Consider the following 19,637-nt stretch of genomic DNA (forward strand, 5'->3'; position numbering starts at 1 on the left):
TGCTAAGGCTGCAGTGTGCTTCTGGAGCCTCTGGGGACACTCTTTGGCCATGTGCTGCGCACTGTCACAGATGTAACACTTCCTGGTCCCTCTAGGAGGCTTCGCCTTGACTGCTCCGGACGCTGAGGCTCCGGCAGCTGTCTGAGCCTTTGCACCACCAAGTTCCATTGGTTCCTCCCCCTCCCTCAGCCGAGGCGAGGGATCCGTACGTCCCAGGTCCCTGGGAAGAAAAGGAGGCGCTCTAGCTGGTGTGTGGACTTGGCGCCCCTCCTCACTGTGCCAAGGGCGTTCTTCGTGGCGCACTCCTATCGTGAGTGCCCTCTGCACGACGTCTGCTAGGGTTTGAGGTCTGTCCCCCCTGGCCAACTCATCTTTTACGGAGCCATGGAGCCCCTCCCAGAACAAGTCTCTCACTGCCAGGGAGTCTTTTTCCCAGCCCAGCACATTCAGCAATGCAAAAAAGCGAGAATGGTACTGACGCACTGTAGCCTTGCCCTGCCGCAATCCATGCATCTCCCGTCGCGCCACATCAACGTCAACGGTAGATTGGAAGCAAGCGTCCATGGCTTTGATAAATTCGTCAGAGTTCCTGCGGGCAGGACCATCTTCGCGCCACAAATTGCGTAACCAGGCTCTAGCGTCCCCATGCAAGTGGGACACAATAAAGCCTACTTTCTCCTCCTCATCTTTGAAGTCTTTCCGAAGCAAATGCAGCGCGTATACGACGTCTGCTCTGAAACTGGGATAATGCTTCAGGTTCCCATCGAAGTGGGCTACTAAATTGCCCCCCCCTCCGTCCGAGTCCGATTCCCTCTGATCTGGACCCCGGGAACCCCTCTTTGCACGCACGGTCCCACCTGGCTTGCAGATCCTGGCATCGCGCTTCTGCTTCGTCAACTTTCCTCTGGGAGCCCACTACTGCAGCGGAGAGCTCGGCGACTGCGTTTCGCAGGGTCATCATCTGCTCCTCAGTAGTCATGTCTGCCAAACTTCGTGAGCTTTGCAAAAAAAATTTTTGCGGTTTCTGGAGAGGGGACTTACTGTCAGGGCTGCCTCAAGTCTCAGCTCACAAAAGACCAACGCCAATTTCTTCTTATATACAAAAGTGTTTATTGGAGTTCATTGTTTGCTTCACATCCGAGGCGCACAGCCCCACGTCTGTTACCCTTAGACCGTTGAAGTCCCCTCTGAGTCAGTCCCTTCCCTGCACCAGTTTAAGAGGCTTGCGCTGCTCCACCTCTTCCTCTCTTTCCTTTTCCGCAGGGTCTTCCTGCCCGCTGGGGTTTCGCCCCTCCTGGATTCCCCTGACGCGGAATCCCCAGATTGCTCTTCCCCCCTCCTGCGGGCTTTGGGACCTGGCTCCTCCTCCGGGCTCCCTGTACTTCCGCGCGCCTCCACATTTGAACTTGGCGCGCGTGCCCAACCTCTAACCTTCCTTTTGACAGTTACACTACTCCCTTCACTACTCCCCTCCCCTTCCGGGAGGGTGGCTTGCTCCGACCTCCCTCCCTTCTCTGCTGCCAGAGCTGCTTCCCCTGATACACTGGAACCTCCACCCCCTTCGCTGCACTCTGGCGGGGAGGCTGGTCCTGACGCCCAGCTGCCACTTTGGGATCCCCCGCTGGCCCCCTGCTCCTGACACGTCCCCCCGGGGCTCCCCTGGCCTTGACCACTGGCGCCCCCTTCTGGGAATCCTCTGATTCGCTGGAAAGACTCATGGAATCTCTAGAGTCATTGTCATCCTCTTCCTCGCTGTCCTGGGATTCATCCCCATCGCTCTCCATCTCCTGCCTACCCTGTGCCTCTGTCCCTGAACCCCTGACAGGTAGATTTATTGCTTTATTGTTTGGCGTCCAGCACGCTTCCCCCTGCGAGCCTCTGCAGGTCGTGAAGCAATTAGCAAATAGCAAAGTTGCACAGCGGTCGTGTGTTTGAAAGAGCAGTGAAAGTCCCACACGTTTCTTCTGTCCTAATATCACTTTATTTGCTCAAAAGTAGCATATTTACAATTGAGAACTTCCATCTGATTTAAGCTGCATCTTCTCCCTCTGTTTGCAGCTTCACAAGCAAAACTGCTTTCACTTTGCACTCAGCTTACAGCATTCCAAGCTGCTTTCGTCACGTCCTGGCTTACTTCCCTTGTAAGCGCCTCCTCTCAGCCTCGAGACACAGAAGGTTAACCCTTCACTACACCCAACACTCCCTCCCTCCTCCTGGTTTCTCCCAACCCTGCCTAGAGGAGGAAGGGGGCTGGGCTTTGTTGGTGCCAGCAGCAGCAGCGCTCGAGCGGCCACCATTTTAAGCAGCCCCTCTCCAATGCCCTTTTGTGCACTGCTCATCGTCCCGCCGCCACCAGCCCCTGCCACTCGCAGGACACAGGTAAGCAGCCACCGGGGCTCGTGGTGCTCTTACATCATTTCCCCCCCAAAATATAGTCTGGCCCCCCACAAGGTCTGAGGACAGTGGACTGACACCCTGCTGAAAAGGTTTACTGACCCCTGGGTTAGAGTCTGACTCAGCTAAGTAACTGAAAAAGGTGTGGCATCAGTCAACAAAATATGTGACAAAGCACATAGGTACACATATATTTAATATGACATACAATATAACTTTCCCTCAAACTTCCTGGCATTACATAATCCAGTACAGTGGTACCTCGGGTTAAGTACTTAATTCGTTCCAGAGGTCCATTCTTAACCTGAAACTGTTCTTAACCTGAAGCACCACTTTAGCTAATGGGGCCTCCCTCTGCCACCACGCCGCCGGAGCATGATTTCTGTTCTCATCCTGAAGCAAAGTTCTTAACCCGAAGTAATATTTCTGGGTTAGCGGAGTCTGTAACCTGAAGCATATGTAACCTGAAATGTATATAACCAGAGGTACCACTGTAATGCTCTTACTGGATGAACATGATTTAATGTTCTCTAGAGTACATGACTTTATGTTGACTCTTATTAAGTTAAGTGAAGGGAGACTTGCACATCAGAGGCCATTTCAGTAATAATAAGGTGTGAGCAAGGCCCCACAGCAGACGGGGATGACAACGCTTTTGGAGCCCCTCATTGGTCTGGGGGCACGGGCAGGTGAGGACTCTCAGTGTGGTGGTGTGGTTAAGAACAGTAATCTCGTAATCTGGGGAACCGGGTTCGCGTCTCCACTCCTCCACATGCAGCTGCTGGGTGACCTTGGGCTAGTCACACTTCTCTGAAGTCTCTCAGCCCCACTCACCTCACAGAGTGTTTGTTGGGGAGGAAGGGAAAGGAGAATGTTAGCCGCTTTGAGACTCCTTCAGGTAGTGATAAAGCGGGATATCAAATCCAAACTCTTCTTCTTCTCACCTCTGCCCCCCAATGACCTCGTTGAGGGGAGCTCGCCTTCAACAAGGATTTGAGGGCAAACACGAGGGTCCATCCAGCGCCAACCATGTGCCAAGTCTGAGTAAGCAACGAGGGCGTCAGGCGTGTGTAGGGCTGCCACCTGCCCCTTACGATAAGGGATTTTCCACGGAAAAATTCTGCACCCCTTAAAGGAATGTGTGTGGCATTAGCAACTATATGGAAAGGGGTATTGGAGGCAAAGCTTTGTGAGGAAGAGAAACAGAATTTGTTGCTATCTTCACCCCTCTTTCTTTAGGGGGGGCTGGTTTTCTACATTTGCCATTCTTATGACAAGCAGAAATTCAGCAGGTGGGAAGGATGTGTGTCACTGAAATTAATGTGCATTGCTAACTTAGATCCATAAATTTCTATGAGCTTGACCAGTGCTGGAAACAATCCATTGTAATGGATAGCTTTGAAGTCGTTTCTGCACCAGGTAAAGCAGGCATAGGCAAACTCGGCCCTCCAGCTGTTTTGGGACTACAACTCCCATCATCCCTATCTAACAGGACCAGTGGTCAGGGATGATGGGAGTTGTAGTCCCACAACATCTGGAGGGCCTATGCCTGAGGTAAAGTAATGGTAAAGTACCATATTTTTCACTCTATAAGACGCACCAGACCATAAGACGCACCTAGTTTTTGGAGGAGGAAAACAAGAAAAAAAATATTCTGAATTTCAGAAGCCAGAACAACAAGAGGGATCGCTGCGCAGCGAAAGGAGCGATCCCTCTTGCTGTTCTGGCTTCTGGGATAGCTGCACAGCCTGCATTCACTCCATAAGACGCACACACATTTCCCCTTACTTTTTAGGAGGGAAAAAGTGAGTCTTATAGAGCAAAAAATACAGTAATTCCTGCCTTCTGACTTGCCCCATATTTTGCCCAAACTATGCCTTATTTTGCCTGACCAAAGATGGCAACCCTAGCAGTTGACCTCTGCACATTGTTGCCCCTCATTTCCTGCAAGTGGTCTTCCCAGAAGTTCTTAGATGACCCCTACTGGAAAATATATTGTTGGTCTGTGTGAAGATAAGTTCACAAAGGGCAGTTTACAAAGCAGCAAACTGAGTAGATCTGAACCTTTCATGTTTCTGCTGAAACATCTGTTTTACAGAAGGCAAACAAACAAAGCTAATAGGAAAGTAATTTATCCAAAACCTCAAACTGTACTGCTGAGACTGGGTTTGAGTTCCAAGCATGAAACCCCCAAAGCAATGAACCCGCCCCCACTCATTTGCTTTCCCCAGGAGATTCCCCCAAAATGCATTTACTTCCTGCCCCTCAGCCCCCAAAAGAAACATGCCTCCTTTTTCTCTAACCTGTACCTGCCCAACAGATCTCCTCGGTGCAGCCTGACTTTAATATTTGATCATTTTTCTTTTTTCCTTTTTTTTAAAGATATTTATTAAAATTTCAACATATTACAGAAAAGAGCGAAAAAAGGAAAAAAGAAAACAGATAAAAAACGAAGATACAAAATAAAAACAGTTAAAAAACAGATTAGTCTTTCCATATCTTATCTTTCATTTGCTTGTTTCCCCGACCTCCTCGCACCTCCCTTTTTTGTTTTCCAGTTCAATTATTTTGTTCAGCAAATCCCTCCCCTCTTTTAGTATCCTAATCATTAATCATAAAAATATTGTAATTTTAGATTTTTACATATTACATAATAAACCCTTTTTTCATCTTCCCTTGTAACTTTTCAGCTAAAGACCACTTAGTTTCTATCCAACATCATTCTAACATTCATTAACTTTACAATATTTCTATAGATAATCTTTGAATTTCTTCCAATCTTCTTCCACCGACTCTTCTCCCTGGTCTCGGATTCTGCCAGTCATTTCCGCCAGTTCCATATAGTCCATCACCTTCATCTGCCATTCTTCCAAGGTGGGTAGATCTTGTGTCTTCCAATACTTTGCAATGAGAATTCTTGCTGCTGTTGTGGCATACATAAAAAAAATTCTGTCCTTCTTTGGCACCAATTGGCCGACTATGCCTAGGAGAAAGGCCTCTGGTTTCTTCAAGAAGGTATATTTAAATACCTTTTTCAATTCATTATATATCATTTCCCAGAAAGCCTTAATCTTTGGGCACGTCCACCAAAGGTGAAAAAAAGTACGTTCATTTTCCTTACATTTCCAACATTTATTATCGGGCAAATATTTGATCATTTTTCTCTTCCCTTAGCTGCCACTAAAGGGAGCTGGATTCGCAAAGCAAATAAAGTTCACATTTTTTAAATGTGCAGTTGCTGTGCAATCAGAAAGCCTGGTATTGGGTAAAATCAAGCTCCAAAAAATACATGGAAAACGATAGTATTATGTATTTGGGGTGGGGTGCCTGACTCTCCTAAATTCCCGGATCCAGGAATGCTAATCATGTTTAGCATTTTTGATAGATAGATTTAATATATTATTTTCTCTCTCCAGGATAACAGAATATAGTTTGGTAAAAAAAGAACTGGCACTGCTATACCAGTGGCTGATGGTGATTTTAATTCATATATATTTGACGGGCCTATCAAAAAACACGAGTCTGCTGAAAGAAAAAACAGCTTATGTAAGAGTCAAGGATGAAGTATGATATCCCCCATGAAATCCAATAAAATATTTTGCTGTGAAATTTAAACATATTTATAAAATCAGCAAGTCCTTCTTTGAAATTTCTTAACATATGCAACCAATTAGTTGTCTCTAAATGGCATGTTCCTGTGGTTCCTACTCCTAAAGGAGACATAAACCACAAAATTACTGGTGTCCAGTCGAAGCAGGGAAGAAGGAAAGCAAGCTTTTGAATTCTATTCATTGCCATTTATTGATAGAAATATCAATATAATTTAAACAAGCATGATTCTTTTGACTATATAATAAAATCATCTGTTTTAACATCTGGTTTTTCCATGTAGCAATATAATAAGCCCCATTATTTTTTCATTCTGTACCTGTCATTTTCAACTGAAGCTGAAATATCTGCGATAGTCTGTGTTATAATGATATTCAAAGTGGTTGATACATTATTTTATTTTTTTGCAGAGCAAAGTCGCAAAGGTATAGCTGTATAATTGACAAGCCCTAGTGCTATGAATCCACCAGGGCTATGATTTTTGGTTTGGGTGAAAGAGGACAAGAGGGTGCAAATCTCAGACAAGCCTCAGCTTGGTGGGAGAAGATGGATGCACCTGACTCTCTTAAGAAGTTCTTTCAGGTGACTTTAAAAAATGATTAGACAAATTCATGGAGGAGAGGCCTGTGAATGGGCGCTTCTGGACTGTCACTATTTTCAGGTGGGATTTGATCACATACTGGCAAATTCAGGTCGCATGGTGAAAGTTGATTTGGAAGTCTTGCACGACATACCTGCTTCCTCAAAAGATCAAACCTTTTGCATTAAGGAAAGTGATCGGGAATGCCCTGGGAAGTGTGCTGTGACACTTGCTTTGAGGTAACAACATCTAAGCTTCCTTCAAAATAATAATAATAAATCAGAATGAATGCTCATTAAATAGCTAACGATGCCTAATCTCCCTACGAATAGATCAGAATGAATGTTCAATAAACAGGTTCTCTGGAAGCACCCAGGGACTATTAAACAGAATACCTAAAGAAAACCTTCACCACAGAGACAGCATAAATACCATTTGCTGGAAAGGCAGCATTCCTTTGTGACCTGAGTGTGGGTTTTCCAGAGGTGTCTGAGACACTGTTGAAAACAAAATTCTGGACTAAATGGACTTTTGATCTCCTCTAGTAGGGGTCTTCTTATGCCCTCAATGTAAGTAGCAGCATAACTTTGATAAAGAGCACTATGTCGTACAGAGTAAATGAAAGTAAATTATTATCAAAATAATAATTCTGTGCATTTATAATAGCCAAGCATGTAGAGCAGATTTCTTTGTGCATTGGACACAGTAGCGTGCAAATAGTGCGCCAACAAGAGCACATTTTCATGTTCAGTTGTCAAATATTTGTGCTTCCATTTTGATTTTGATTTTTTTAACCGTCAGGTATAAAAATGTCAAATTGTCCACATTTAGATTTGAGTATGTACTTTAGAAAAGGCCCTTCTTTCTTTTCTTACTTCTGCAAGGTGAAGTATCACGTCGGCAGAACATATGCATCTGGAAAGATACAGGTAATAATGCTGTAGAACTGGAGGAACTAATTGAAACTGAAGAAAATCCCGACAAAAATAGCAAAGATGGCAAGGACTTTCATCAGGTATGTGAGGAAACTTCCAGAGTCTTCCACCACTCGGATTCTTGTGGGCTTCACTGTGCGCTCCCACTGGGTCATGATGGCATTTCTGGCCCCGTCCCACTTCCCGGGTCCACTCAGGCGGAATTGGTAGGCAGAGCAGGGACCGAAGAAGATCTTCAGGGCCAGTTCTGGATCTTGGAGAAGGAGCGCAGGGACACTCGGTTTTATGCCAATGTAGGAAGCAAGTTGGTCCATGTATACAAGGCAATCTGTTTTCAAAACCTCGTCAAAGGACAAGCCAAACCTAAACGAAACAATATACAAGGGGAAATGCGGAGGAGTGAAATGGTTTGAAGCTGAACATAACACAAGTGTGGACAAGCCCTTGCGCTTGTTGTGTGTTCATTGGTTTTGCCTTTCTCCCACACAACTGCACAGCAGCTGTAAGGTAAAAGGCAAAGGACCCCTGGACGATTAAGTCCAGTCAAAGGCGACTATGGGGTTGCGGTGCTCATCTCGCTTTCAGGCCAAGGGAGCCAGCGTTTGTCCACAGTCAGCTTTCTGGCTCATGTGGCCAGCAGGACTAAACCGCTTCTGGTGCAACAGAACACCGTGACAGAAACCAGAGTGCACGGAAACGCTGTTTACCTTCCTGCTGCAGCAGTACCTATTTTTCTACTTGCACTGGTGTGCTTTTGAACTGCTAGGTTGGCAGGAGCTGGGACAGAGCAACGGGAGCTCACCCCGTCGCAGGGATTCAAACCACCAACATTCTGATTGGCAAGCCCAAGAGGCTCAGTGGTTTAGACCACAGCGCCAGTCTCCAGCTCACAGCAGCTGTAGCTGGGTCTGTTACAGGCTTTGTCAAACATGCCTTTAGCTGTGGCACATTGGCAGACATTCACATAGTTACGTCTGTAACTATTCTGATCAGCTGGCATCCCTCATGCACCTCCATCCGACCAATGAAGATAAATAATAATAATAATAATAATAATAATAATAATAATAATAATAATTTATACCCTGCCCATCTGGCTGGGTTTCTCCAGCCACTCTGGGCGGCTTCCAATAGAATATTAAAATACAATAACCTATTAAACATTAAAAGCTTCCCTAAACAGGGCTGTCTTCAGATGTCTTCTAAAAGTCTGGTAGTTGTTCTTCTCTTTGACATCTGGTGGGAGGGCGTTCCACAGGGCAGGTGCCACTACCGAGAAGGCCCTCTGCCTGGTTCCCTGTAACTTGGCTTCTCGCAGCGAGGGGACCGCCAGAAGGCCCTTGGCACTGGACCTCAGTGTCCGGGCTCAACGTTGTCAGGTCATATGTAGGAGCTTACCAGTTGCGCTTGTTTTTCTTCTTTTCGTTGACCTCCTCCATCATTTTGGTCACTGGAGGCAACTTACACAAGCCTAGAAGACAGGAAGGATTTTTTCAGTGAGTCACATTTTTTTTTGAGGTTCATCAGAAGGGACTTTCTTTTTGCAGGGGGGTGAAAACTGAGCATGTGCCTTCCAAGCAGAAGTAGAGGCTGTCCAATTGTTAGTAGCACCCATTTCTGCCTGGTGTGAGACGAGGCAGGGTTTCAAACACAACACATTGCATGTGCGAGAGACCCCTTCAAATAGAGACAATCGTGGTATTGTCCACCGATGGGGTGAGAATCCTGGTTAGCCTCGAAACTGGGCTAGGAAAACTAGTCTATTTCCCTCAAAATGCTTCAAAGAAGGTTCTAGATTCAACCCCAAGCATCTCCATTGGTCCATTTAGTTCAGCATTATCAACACCAACCTTCGCCAACTGGGTGCCCACCAGAGGTTTTGGACTAGACCTCCCATCAACCCCCAGCCAGCAACTGGAGGGCACCCAGTTGGCGATGGTTGGTGTTGATAATGCTGATCTAAATGGACCAATGCTTTGGTCCAACGTAAGGTGGTTTTAGGGACGCGGGTGGCGTTGTGGGTTCAACCACAGAGCCTAGGACTTGCCGATCAGAAGGTCGGTGATTCAAATCCCTGCGACGGGGTGAGCTCCCATTGCTCGGTCCCTGCTCCTGCCAACCTAGCAGTTCGAAAGCGCCTCAAAGTGCAAGTGGATAAATAAGTACCGCTCCGGCGGGAAGGTAAACGGCGTTTCCATGCACTGCTCTCGTTTGCCAGAAGCGGCTTAGTCATGCTGGCCACATGACCCAGAAGCTGTCTGCGGACAAACGCCGGCTCCCTTGGCCTATAGAGCGAGATGAGCGCCGCAACCCCAGAGTCGGTCACGACTGGACCTAATGGTTAGGGGTCCCTTTACCTTTACCTTACATTATGGAACTGTCATTGCAGTGGAGTGAGGCATTCTGTGAATTTTGAGGAATAATATGTGCTTTAATAAAAACTAAAGAGAGAGAGAGAGAAGGACACATGATGCAGCGCCCTTGCTGAAGCTCAGGAGATCTGGGTCTAAAGTCAGTACAGTAATGAAGTAATTTTGCTTTATTGACAGTACAGTCAATAAACCATCACCACCACTAACACCCTTGGGTGTCCCTGAGCTCTGCTGAGCTGCAGTACTTCTCTCTAGCCCTCTGGTGTGGTGGGTCATCGTTCTGCCAGCAAGGTAGGGCTTATCCACACTTATCTTTCTTCTGGGCTTTCCAGGGGCGGTCTGTGTCTGAGTGCTCTTCTTTTTCTTGCCTTAGAGCTTTCCCCGTGAAAACCCACTCTTTACCACTAAATGGGAGCAAATGGCAATCTGCAGAAAACCTGAATAGATGTTTGTTTGTTCTGATCGAGTGTTTAAAAGCAGGTTTTCCTGGGGAAATTGGCTAGGAAGAAGAAGAAGAAGAAGAAGAAGAAGAAGAAGAAGAAGAAGAAGAAGAAGAAGTGGTGCTTGGACAGGCATCCCCAACCTTTTGCCCTCCAGATGTTTTGGACTACAATTCCCCTCATCCCTGACTACTGGTCCTGTTAGCTAGGGATCATGGGAGCTGTAGGCCAAAACATCTGGAGGGCCAAAGGTTGGGGATGCCTGTGCTTGGACATGGGGCTTTAAAGCCCAAATCAGTGCCTAGAAAGTGCTGGGCAAAAGCTAAGGTGGATAATCCCTTACTGGCACAGCACAGAGATGACCTTCTGGGGCCCTCCAGATTTCTTGGCCTAAAATTCTCATCCCCTCTGGCCACTGGCTATGCTACTTAGGGCTAATGGGAGGGTGAGTCCAACAACATCTGGAGGGCCACAGGTCCCCCCTACCCATGGCATCGAGAGCAAGTGTCTGGTCCAGCTGCCAGGCTGAGCTTCCCCAGGATTTCCACACACTTACAGGCACCCCCTGGCCTCCTAGGGTGCTTGTATCTCCCCCTTCCTACCATTAAAGATGCGTGTGACCCAGCGCGCTTGAGTTTCCACAACAGGCATCACTGCCCCAAGTGGCCTGAGGAAGCCGATGAAGGCGAGGGTCGGTTTTTCCAGCCGAGGGGGGAAGATGTATTTGTACAAGGAAGCCTGCTGGTTTTCCACCTTAACAATTGACTCGTCGATGAAAGGGAAAGAAGCTTTGTATCCCGTGGCGAAGACAACAACGTCCACTTCTTCTGCCCCAGGAGCGTTCACAAACACGACGGCGTTTTCTCTGAACTCCTTCACCTCAGGCCTAACAGAGAGCTTCCCAGTGATGATGCAGGATGGGATCTCGTCATTCAAAAGGGGCTCTCTCATCACCGTCCTACAGGGAGGAGGAAGAATGGGAAAGATTGCCAGATAAGGAAGCTGTAGACAAAAGAGAGAGGTTCAGTGTGTTGTTGCCAGTGGTTTGATTCTGCATGCCTTTGAGTACCCCCAGAAAAAAGCACTGGTTGTTGCCATGCTGGTTTTACAAAATGTGAGGCAAAGAGTGGTAGTCCCTCCCCCATATTACTCGCTTTCCTTCTCTGCCCTTCAGCAGCCAAATGCTCCTGGGAAGCCCATAAGCATCATATAAGGACGACCACCCATCACCTGTTGTCTCCTGCACCTGTTCAAAGGTACACTGCGCTTGAACCTGGAGGTTCCATGTACCTCTCATGGCCAATAGCTCATCCTCCACGAATGTGGCAGCTAAGCTAGTAGCCATCACCACAACTTGTGGCCAGAGGTGGAGCTAGCTGCTCTGGCACCTGGAGCGGTGCACATGCTGTGCACCCGAGGGTGGGGCCATGGGGCGGGGCAAGCAGCCCAGGGGGGGAGAAGCCCATGGGGTGGAGTGAGCCACCCATGGTGGGCTGCTTCCTGGGCGGGGGGCGGGGGGCGGGGAGCCGTTCAGCTTTGCCAGCAGCCTTCCTCCATTCCTTTTGACAGCTCAGGGGTGGCTACCCCCCTAGGAAGCAGCCCAGAAGCGGGGTCCAATGGCGCTCCACCCGCCCGCAATGTCCAAGCCTCCCCTGAGCTGTAAAAACGAAGGGAGAAGAGGGGGAAGGCCGCTGGCAAGGCGGCACAGCTCCGGTTAGGTTTCTGTTTATGTCACTGTGCAGTTTTTGGAGTCACAAGACTCTGTTTACATTCCAGACTGTTGGAAGTCTCACGGGAGATGGGAGATGGATGTTGATGTTACTGGTTTCCTGTTTCTTTGTGCTTGCTGTGCACTGTCTCTCACAGAGAGCAGATGCATATTCTTTTTCTGTCCTGTGTAGTTAGAAATAAACGTAGCGATGTAGCTCATATTTCCATCTCCTTCTGCTGTTTGGATACTCTGCATAATGAGGGAACGTGCCTGAAGCCTCATTAAAGGCTTAGGTCATTAATCACAGTCGGATTCAACTCGGTCATACGGAATCTCCGACAGTTCCGCCCCTTCCCCCAACGGCTGGGGGTAGGCTTGGGAGTCGCGGGCATGCCGAATGTCACCCCCCTCAGTGATGACACCCGAGGCGGACCACCCCCACCGCCCCCCTTCCTTCACCCCTGCTTGTGGCGATGAACCCCAGATGCATTGTGCCTAAAAAAAAAGAAGTCATAAAAACTGTATTTGGTAGTTGCTGAAACTACAGCCCATCAGTTTCACTGTGACAGGGGGAAACAAAATAATCTCTTGTCCACTTCATCCGTACCATGCATACATTTTTGTCTCTAAGGTTATTATTATTATTTATTAAATTTGTACACTGGCCTATCCCCGTAGAACACAAGGCAGTTCGCAACACAAAATCACAAAATAAAAAACTCAAAAGGTTATGTCAGCGCTGGGTTTCGGGCGGCATGCGTGCTTCTCCCACACAGGTGCCGAGCCGAGGGGGTACATACCTGAGAAGTTCCATAACTGAGAAGATCCATTTGGGGGCAACAAATGTTGTCCTTGCTCAGGGTGCCATATTACCCAAGATTACCCAAGTCCGCCCCTGGTTATGTCAATATAACGACAGGGAAAGTTCTGTTATCTATCACAGGAAAGGTATCAATTCCCAAGGGTGCAGGGAAGCATGTCTATGCGTGGCGGCGAAAATCTCCTTTTTTCTTTTTGCTTGAGATTTTTTTGTTTTGCGTGGACAGGCGGAGTCCCCCAAACCCTGTGTGGAATAATGACTCAAGGCAATGTGCTATGGGATTAAAATTGGCCACAACCTTATTATGTTTTAGATGTGGGTAGACCTTGGCTCAGGCATTGGGCGTTTATCCCTCCCAGTCCCCCGCTGGGGATCTGGGGAACACCAGGGTTATCCAGAATTTGTGGGGATTGGGCTGGCTCTGGAGAACATATGTTCAAGCAGAGAGAGCCTGCCCCCGTTACGCCACCGTCGCAGGGGAAAGCAATGACAACCTCTAGGTGTACAGCCAAAGCCTCCCCTCAAAACAACCCCTTTAACGGGGAACCCTGGTATCGCCGCCGCAAAGAGGAGGGGGGCGTGGGTCACCGCTGCACGCCCACCCCCATTTAGGGAAGATAGACTAAAGGATTCCACCCAAGGCCTGATACCGCCAAAGTTGTGACGTTTTGCTACGGGAAAGGCAAACCTGCCAATGCAGGAGAATTCCTTTCCGGCCCTTCAACAGCGACCTTGACGTAGCAGCGCCCGCGTACCTATGGAGAAAAGGTTAACATGCAAAAGAAGTCTTAACTGAGGGTGGGTAGGGTGGGAGAAGCTCTGGAGCCAACTGACGATTCCCAAGTAAGATCCTCCCGCTATTGTGTGGGCAGGTGGTCCCTCCCCCTACCTGGCCTGATCACCTTGGCAACGCCTCCCCAGGCGGGATTGGGCAACTGGCGGAGACCTCCAGGTATCCCACCTGGGGAAGGCAAAGCCAAGCCTGTGTTAATGGTGCCACATAGGATCCAGGGGGCTGCACGCGACCACACAAAGGGCGCCCCCCATTTAATGTGGGGAGCGGTTATTCTAGTCAGCTACAGCTATGAAGTGTACCAATAATGATGTCAAGATACGCAGCTTGTAACTTTGCTCCGAAAGGAAACTAGCAGCCCCCTGGAGGTGGGTTTTTGTTCCCTTTAAGGGGGGCAGATCAGACCCACGGGGCAGGAAGGGTATCCATGCGGTCCTGTTCCCATTCATTTGAATGAATCTTGCAGAGCGAGAAGGATGTGTGGGGAGAGGGACTCAGACTTCCTGCCACAGTCCATTTCATGGACCACACCTCTGCCTGTACTTTTATGAATGCTGGCAAAACCCTTTCTTCCCACCTCTCTTTATTTGGGCTTCTTATAATAAATTTATACTATTTTTTTATTTATACCCCACCCTTCCCGGTTCAAAAACCGGGCTCAGGGTGGCTAACAACAAATTTAAAACACTTTAAAACACTTAATTATAAAAGCAGCATAAAATACAGTACAAAAACATGAATAACAATAAAATTCAAAAATCAATTAGTTAATTCCCCGGGCTAGCTGGCTGATTTGATCCTACTTGGGCCAGCAAGGAGGCCAGGGGAGAATTAGCTGTGGGGTCTCAGAGCGGTTGATCTTCATAAAAGGGGAGGGGGAAGGAAGGGAAGGGAAATAAAAGATCAGGCTGAATTCAAATTAAAGGCCAGGTGGAATAGCTCTGCCTTACAGGCCCGACAGAAGGAGGTTAAATCCTGAAGGGCCTTAGTCTCATGGGACAGAGCATTCCACCAGGTCGGAGCCATCACTGAAAAGGCCCTGGCCCTGGTGGAGGATAGTCTGACTTCCTTAGGGCTCGGGATCTCTAAACTATGGTTATTCATGGACCTTAAGGTCCTCTGCGGGGCATACCAGGTCCTGTAGATTTCTTAGAAAATGCTTTTGGTTAAAAAAATTTTTTTGGGGGGGGATATACTGTACAGTGGTACCTCGGGCTACAGATGCTTCAGGTTACATATGCTTCAGGTTACAGACTCCGCTAATCCAGAAATAGTGCTTCAGGTTAAGAACTTTGCTTCAGGATGAGAACAGAAATTGTGCTCCTGCGGCGCGGTAGCAGCAGGAGGTCCCATTAGCTAAAGTGGTGCTTCAGGTTAAGAACAGTTTCAGGTTAAGTACGGACCTCCGGAACGAATTAAGTTCTTAACCGGAGGTACCACTGTATTTCTGTTTCTTTCCCACTTTCAAACCTGCGTTGACGCCACGTACCTGTCCTTTGGAATTAAGCCATAGTTTGCGTGGTTAAACCACTGGCTCACTCGGTTCTCAATCAGCCATCCTGTGAAGCGCCCGGGGAGGATGTTTCGAACAATGTTCATAAAACGGGTTAGGAAAACCATGTCCCAGGGGTAGCCATTGTCAAAGACACGGCTTATTACCCAAGCACCTCTTTCTGTGCTGAGCATCACCTAGAAAGAAAACAGCCTGGTATAGTTTATGGAGTAGACCCAGTTTTTCCTTAAAAAAAGGAAGTTTGGTACTTAGAGCAAGGAGCAAGGGAGATGTCAGAGAATTCCAACTAAAGTGGAAGAGAAAATTACTGATGTTCATGTCCCAAGCCTGAAATGGGCATCTGTCCAGCAAATGCCAATCATCAGTGCTTCCTTTCTGCAACAACAACAATAATAATAATATAATAATAATACATTTTTATGCCCCGCCCATCTGGCTGGGTTTCCCCGGCCACTTTGGGTGGCTCCCAACACAATATTAAAAACACGATAAAACATCAAGCATTAAAAATGTCCCAATACAGGGAACATTTAGATGTTTTCTAAAAGCCAGATAGTTGTTTATTTCCTTGACATCTGATGGGAGGGCGTTCCACAGGGCAGGCACCACTACCGAAAAGGCCCTCTGCCTGGTTCCCTGTCACCTCAATTCTCACAGGGAGGGAACTGCCAGAAGGCCCTCTGCACTGGACCTTGGTGTCCGGGCTGAACGATGGGGGTGGAGACGCTCCTTCAGGTATACAGGACCGAGGCCATTTAGGGCTTTAAAGGTCAGCACCAACACTTTGAATTGTGCTCGGAAATATACTGGGAGCCAATGTAGGTCTTTAAGGACCAGTGTTATATGGTCTCGGCGGCCACTCCCAGTCACCAGTCTAGCTTCCGCATTCTGCATTAATTGTTTCCAAGTCACCTTCGGGCCTTAGTTTGCCTACCCATGCTCTGGACTAACTACGGAAACAAATATTTACCGTGCCATACCCAACTTTTCCCACTAGGTGGGGCCACCACATCTCCAGATGAGCTTTCAAGCTGTGCTTTCCTTACAGCAATAAAAACTTACATAACCCCGTCGCAAAGCCTAATTGTCTAAAATAAGAGTATTTCAGTGTCTGGAAAGTGTTAGCATCAGAAATGTCTAACCTGAATAAGAACAGCAATTCTGTATTTAAAAGGTGGGTGAAGGGGCCCAGTTTAAAACGTGCAACTGGTCTGAGGGATGCTACCTTTTTTGCTGTCTGAGTTGCTTCCACGGCGATGTCGGTTCCAGAATTCCCCATGCCAATAACAAGGACTGTCTTATCCTTGAAGACCTCTGGGCTTTTGTAGTAGCGGCTGTGGAAATACTGCCCCTTGAACTTGTCTAGACCTGTGTGGAAATGAGGACATGCCCCAGCAAATAATAACTGAAGCAGCACCTATAATTTAGTCCTCTGCATGTTTGTTCAGAAGGCAACCCCATGGTTGAAGTTTACTCTCAAGTACATGTGCCCATGACTGCAGATTTAATTTAATTTAATTATTTATACCCTGCCTGTCTGACTGGACTGCCTCAGCCACTCTGGGCAGCTTCCAGCACATATAAAGACATCATAAAACATCAAACATTAAGAACTTCCCAATATAGGGCCACCTTCAGATATCTACTAAAAGTTGTGTAGTTCCTTATCTCCTTAACATCTGCTGGGAGGGCATTCAGCAGGGCGGGCACCACTACCAAGAAGGCCCTCTGCCTGGTTCCTTGTAACCTAAGTGAGGTAACCGCCAAAAGGCCCTCAGAGCTGGACCTCAGTGTCTGGGCTGAATGATGGGGGTGGAGATGCTCCTTCAGGTATACTGGGCCAAGGCCATTTAGGGCTTTAAAGGTCAGCACCAACACTTTGAATTGTGCTTAGAAACATACTGAGAGCCAATGTAGGTCTTTCAAGACCCGTGTTATGTGGTCTCGGCGGCCGCTCCCAGTCACCAGTCTAGCTGCCGCATTCTGGATTAGTTGTAGTTTCTGGGTCACCTTCAAAGGTAGCCCCACATAGAGTGCATTGCAGTAGTCCAAGCAAGAGATAACTAGAGCGTGCACCACTCTGGCGAGGCAGTCCATGGGCAGGTAGGGTCTCAGCCTGCGTACTAGATGAAGCTGGTAAACAGCTGCCCTGGACACAGAATTGACCTGCACCTCCATGGACAGCTGTGAGTCCAAAATGACTCCCAGGCTGTGCACCTGGGATTTATGCAGTGCTTGTCTAGTGTAAAGGTAAAGGGACCCCTGACCATTAGGTCCAGTCGTGGCCGACTCTGGGGTTGCAGCACTCATCTCGCTTTATTGGTCGAGGGAGCTGGCGTACAGCTTCCACGTCATGTGGCCAGCATGACTAAGCCGCTTCTGGCGAACCAGAGCAGCACACAGAAACGCTGTTTACCTTTCCGCCGGAGTGGTACCTATTTATCTACTTTCGCTTTGACGTGCTTTCGAACTGCTAGGTTGGCAGAAGCAGGGACTGAGCAACGGGAGCTCACCCCGTCACGGGGATTTGAACCGCCGACCTTCTGATCGGCAAGCCCTAGGCTCAGTGGTTTAACCCACAGCTCCACCCACGTCCCGCATGTCTAGTGTACAAGGTGCTAAACATACATTATTTCTATTACAGCAAAGCCACCCTTGGGCAGAAGGGATGTGCCACACCCTGGATGGGCTTTTCCACACTTGCCTTTTGCCCTGCTCCATGTTCGAGTGCTCTCTGAGCTGTCCCCCCCCCCAAAAAATCTGCTCTTTAAAGCTAAATTGGAACAAACAGCAATTCAGGGTTTCCAGAGATTGCTGTCTGCTCCGATTCAACTTTAAAGAGCGGGTTTTTGCGGGGGAAGGGTCCCCTCGTGCTATCGTGGGGAAAAACATGCTGATTTTCTGCATCCAGGAATCATTTTTGTTGGACATGGTGCTTCAAAAATCCTGAAATGTAATCAATCACTTTGAACTGTTGTCCCGAGAGGGACATGCACAGTTTTGCTTGTATTTATACTTCAAAATATCTCTTTTAGGAAGACAAACACGTTCTTGGACCCTCGGATACATTGAAACAATATGAACTTTGCCTCTGCATGTGTTGCTTTTCTTCTTGAATGCATGCAAGAGCTTTTTAAAGCAAGCATTAAACAAAAAGAAACTCCAGATCAGCTATACAGTACCAGGGAATGACTTGAGTGGCACTGAGGGATCGGCAAGATAACCAATGCAAACCATGACAGCATCAAAGATGGCGGATTTCTGTTTCCCGTCAGTCTCCGTGACAACATCCCACTGGCCGGTGGCAGAGAAGTCAGGACACTTCCTTACGCTGATCACGGTACTCTGAAATATTTCAAGGAAAGAACCAATTTCAACGAGAAACTAGTGGACTTGAAAATAAGAGCAAGATTTAGGAGTCTGGCTTTACTAAGGTCATAGGCATCTTTTTGAACTAGAGACAAATATGTTTCTCGGATTAAGCAGTGCAGGGTGAAAGACTGGAGTCTTCAACTAAACATCTGGAAGAACTTTCTGACAGTAAGAGCTGTCAAACAGTGGAAGGACTCTCCCTCATTGGAAGTTTTTAAACAGAGGTTAGATGGCCATCTGTTGGAGATCCTTTAGTTGTGATCCCTGTTTTTCAGGGGTCAGACTAGATGAGTCTTTGGGTCCCTTCCAACTCTACAATTCTATGATTCGAGCCAGGTTGGTTGCATACCCTAGCAATTTCTCAGCCTGAGTTTCAGATGCTTTGGTTTTGAGTTGTAAAAAAAACCCAAGAAGAAGAAGAAGAAGAGTTTGGATTTGATATCCCGCTTTATCACTAGCCGAAGGAGTCTCAAAGCGGCTAACATTCTCCTTTCCCTTCCTCCCCCACAACAAACACTCTGTGAGGTGAGTGAGGCTGAGAGACTTCAGAGAAGTGTGACTGGCCCAAGGTCACCCAGCAGCTGCATGTGGAGGAGCAGGGAAGTGAACCTGGTTCACCAGATTACGAGTCTACCGCTCTTAACCACTACACCACACTGGCTCTTACATAGAAATATTCTGAAATGTTAACATGTTAATTTCAGCAATTCATTGGGGGGGGGGGTCTTACCTTGAACTGAATGTGCCTCTGAAGATCAAAATGTTTTGTATACATCCTAAGATATTCCAGGAGCTTGGCGTGTGGTAAAAAGACAGGGAAATCTTCTGGGTATGGAAAGTCAGCAAAAGCCGACATCTCTTTACAGGTGTTACTGACCACTGATCTGTAGAGGCTGGCCCTTCCTTCTTCGACATCCTCCTGAGCCACAGAACCGCACAAGAAACATTTCTCATTATTTATCAATTGCCTTATTATGCAGAAATCAACAGGAGGTGTTGGAAACACCGTTAAATAAACCCTTTCTTTTCATCCACCTCACATACCAAAAGTTGTATATACTGTATTACAAGATTGCCAAGATATCCAGAGCTGTGGAC

General features: G+C 47.5%; 1 protein-coding gene across 3 annotated transcripts in view; it reads right to left on the reverse strand.

Annotated features, from left to right (window-relative positions):
* Positions 1-6,176: 6,176 nt before the first annotated feature.
* Positions 6,177-19,637, reverse strand: part of LOC308480546 (flavin-containing monooxygenase 1-like) — a 30,175-nt gene continuing 16,714 nt past the window's right edge. For all 3 annotated transcript variants that reach the window (XM_081012220.1, XM_081012218.1, XM_081012219.1), the window contains exons 3-9: positions 19,270-19,458; positions 18,350-18,512; positions 16,393-16,535; positions 15,144-15,343; positions 10,933-11,288; positions 8,917-8,989; positions 6,177-7,881 (exon numbers count right to left, since the gene is read on the reverse strand). In XM_081012220.1, the coding sequence (XP_080868346.1) occupies positions 7,539-7,881; positions 8,917-8,989; positions 10,933-11,288; positions 15,144-15,343; positions 16,393-16,535; positions 18,350-18,512; positions 19,270-19,458 (1,467 nt within the window). In that variant the 3' untranslated portion in view covers positions 6,177-7,538. The remainder of the gene's footprint in view (positions 7,882-8,916; positions 8,990-10,932; positions 11,289-15,143; positions 15,344-16,392; positions 16,536-18,349; positions 18,513-19,269; positions 19,459-19,637) is intronic.

The sequence above is a fragment of the Podarcis pityusensis genome (genome assembly GCF_964106645.2).
Source record: "Podarcis pityusensis genome assembly, chromosome: 6".
NCBI lineage: Eukaryota > Metazoa > Chordata > Lepidosauria > Squamata > Lacertidae > Podarcis > Podarcis pityusensis.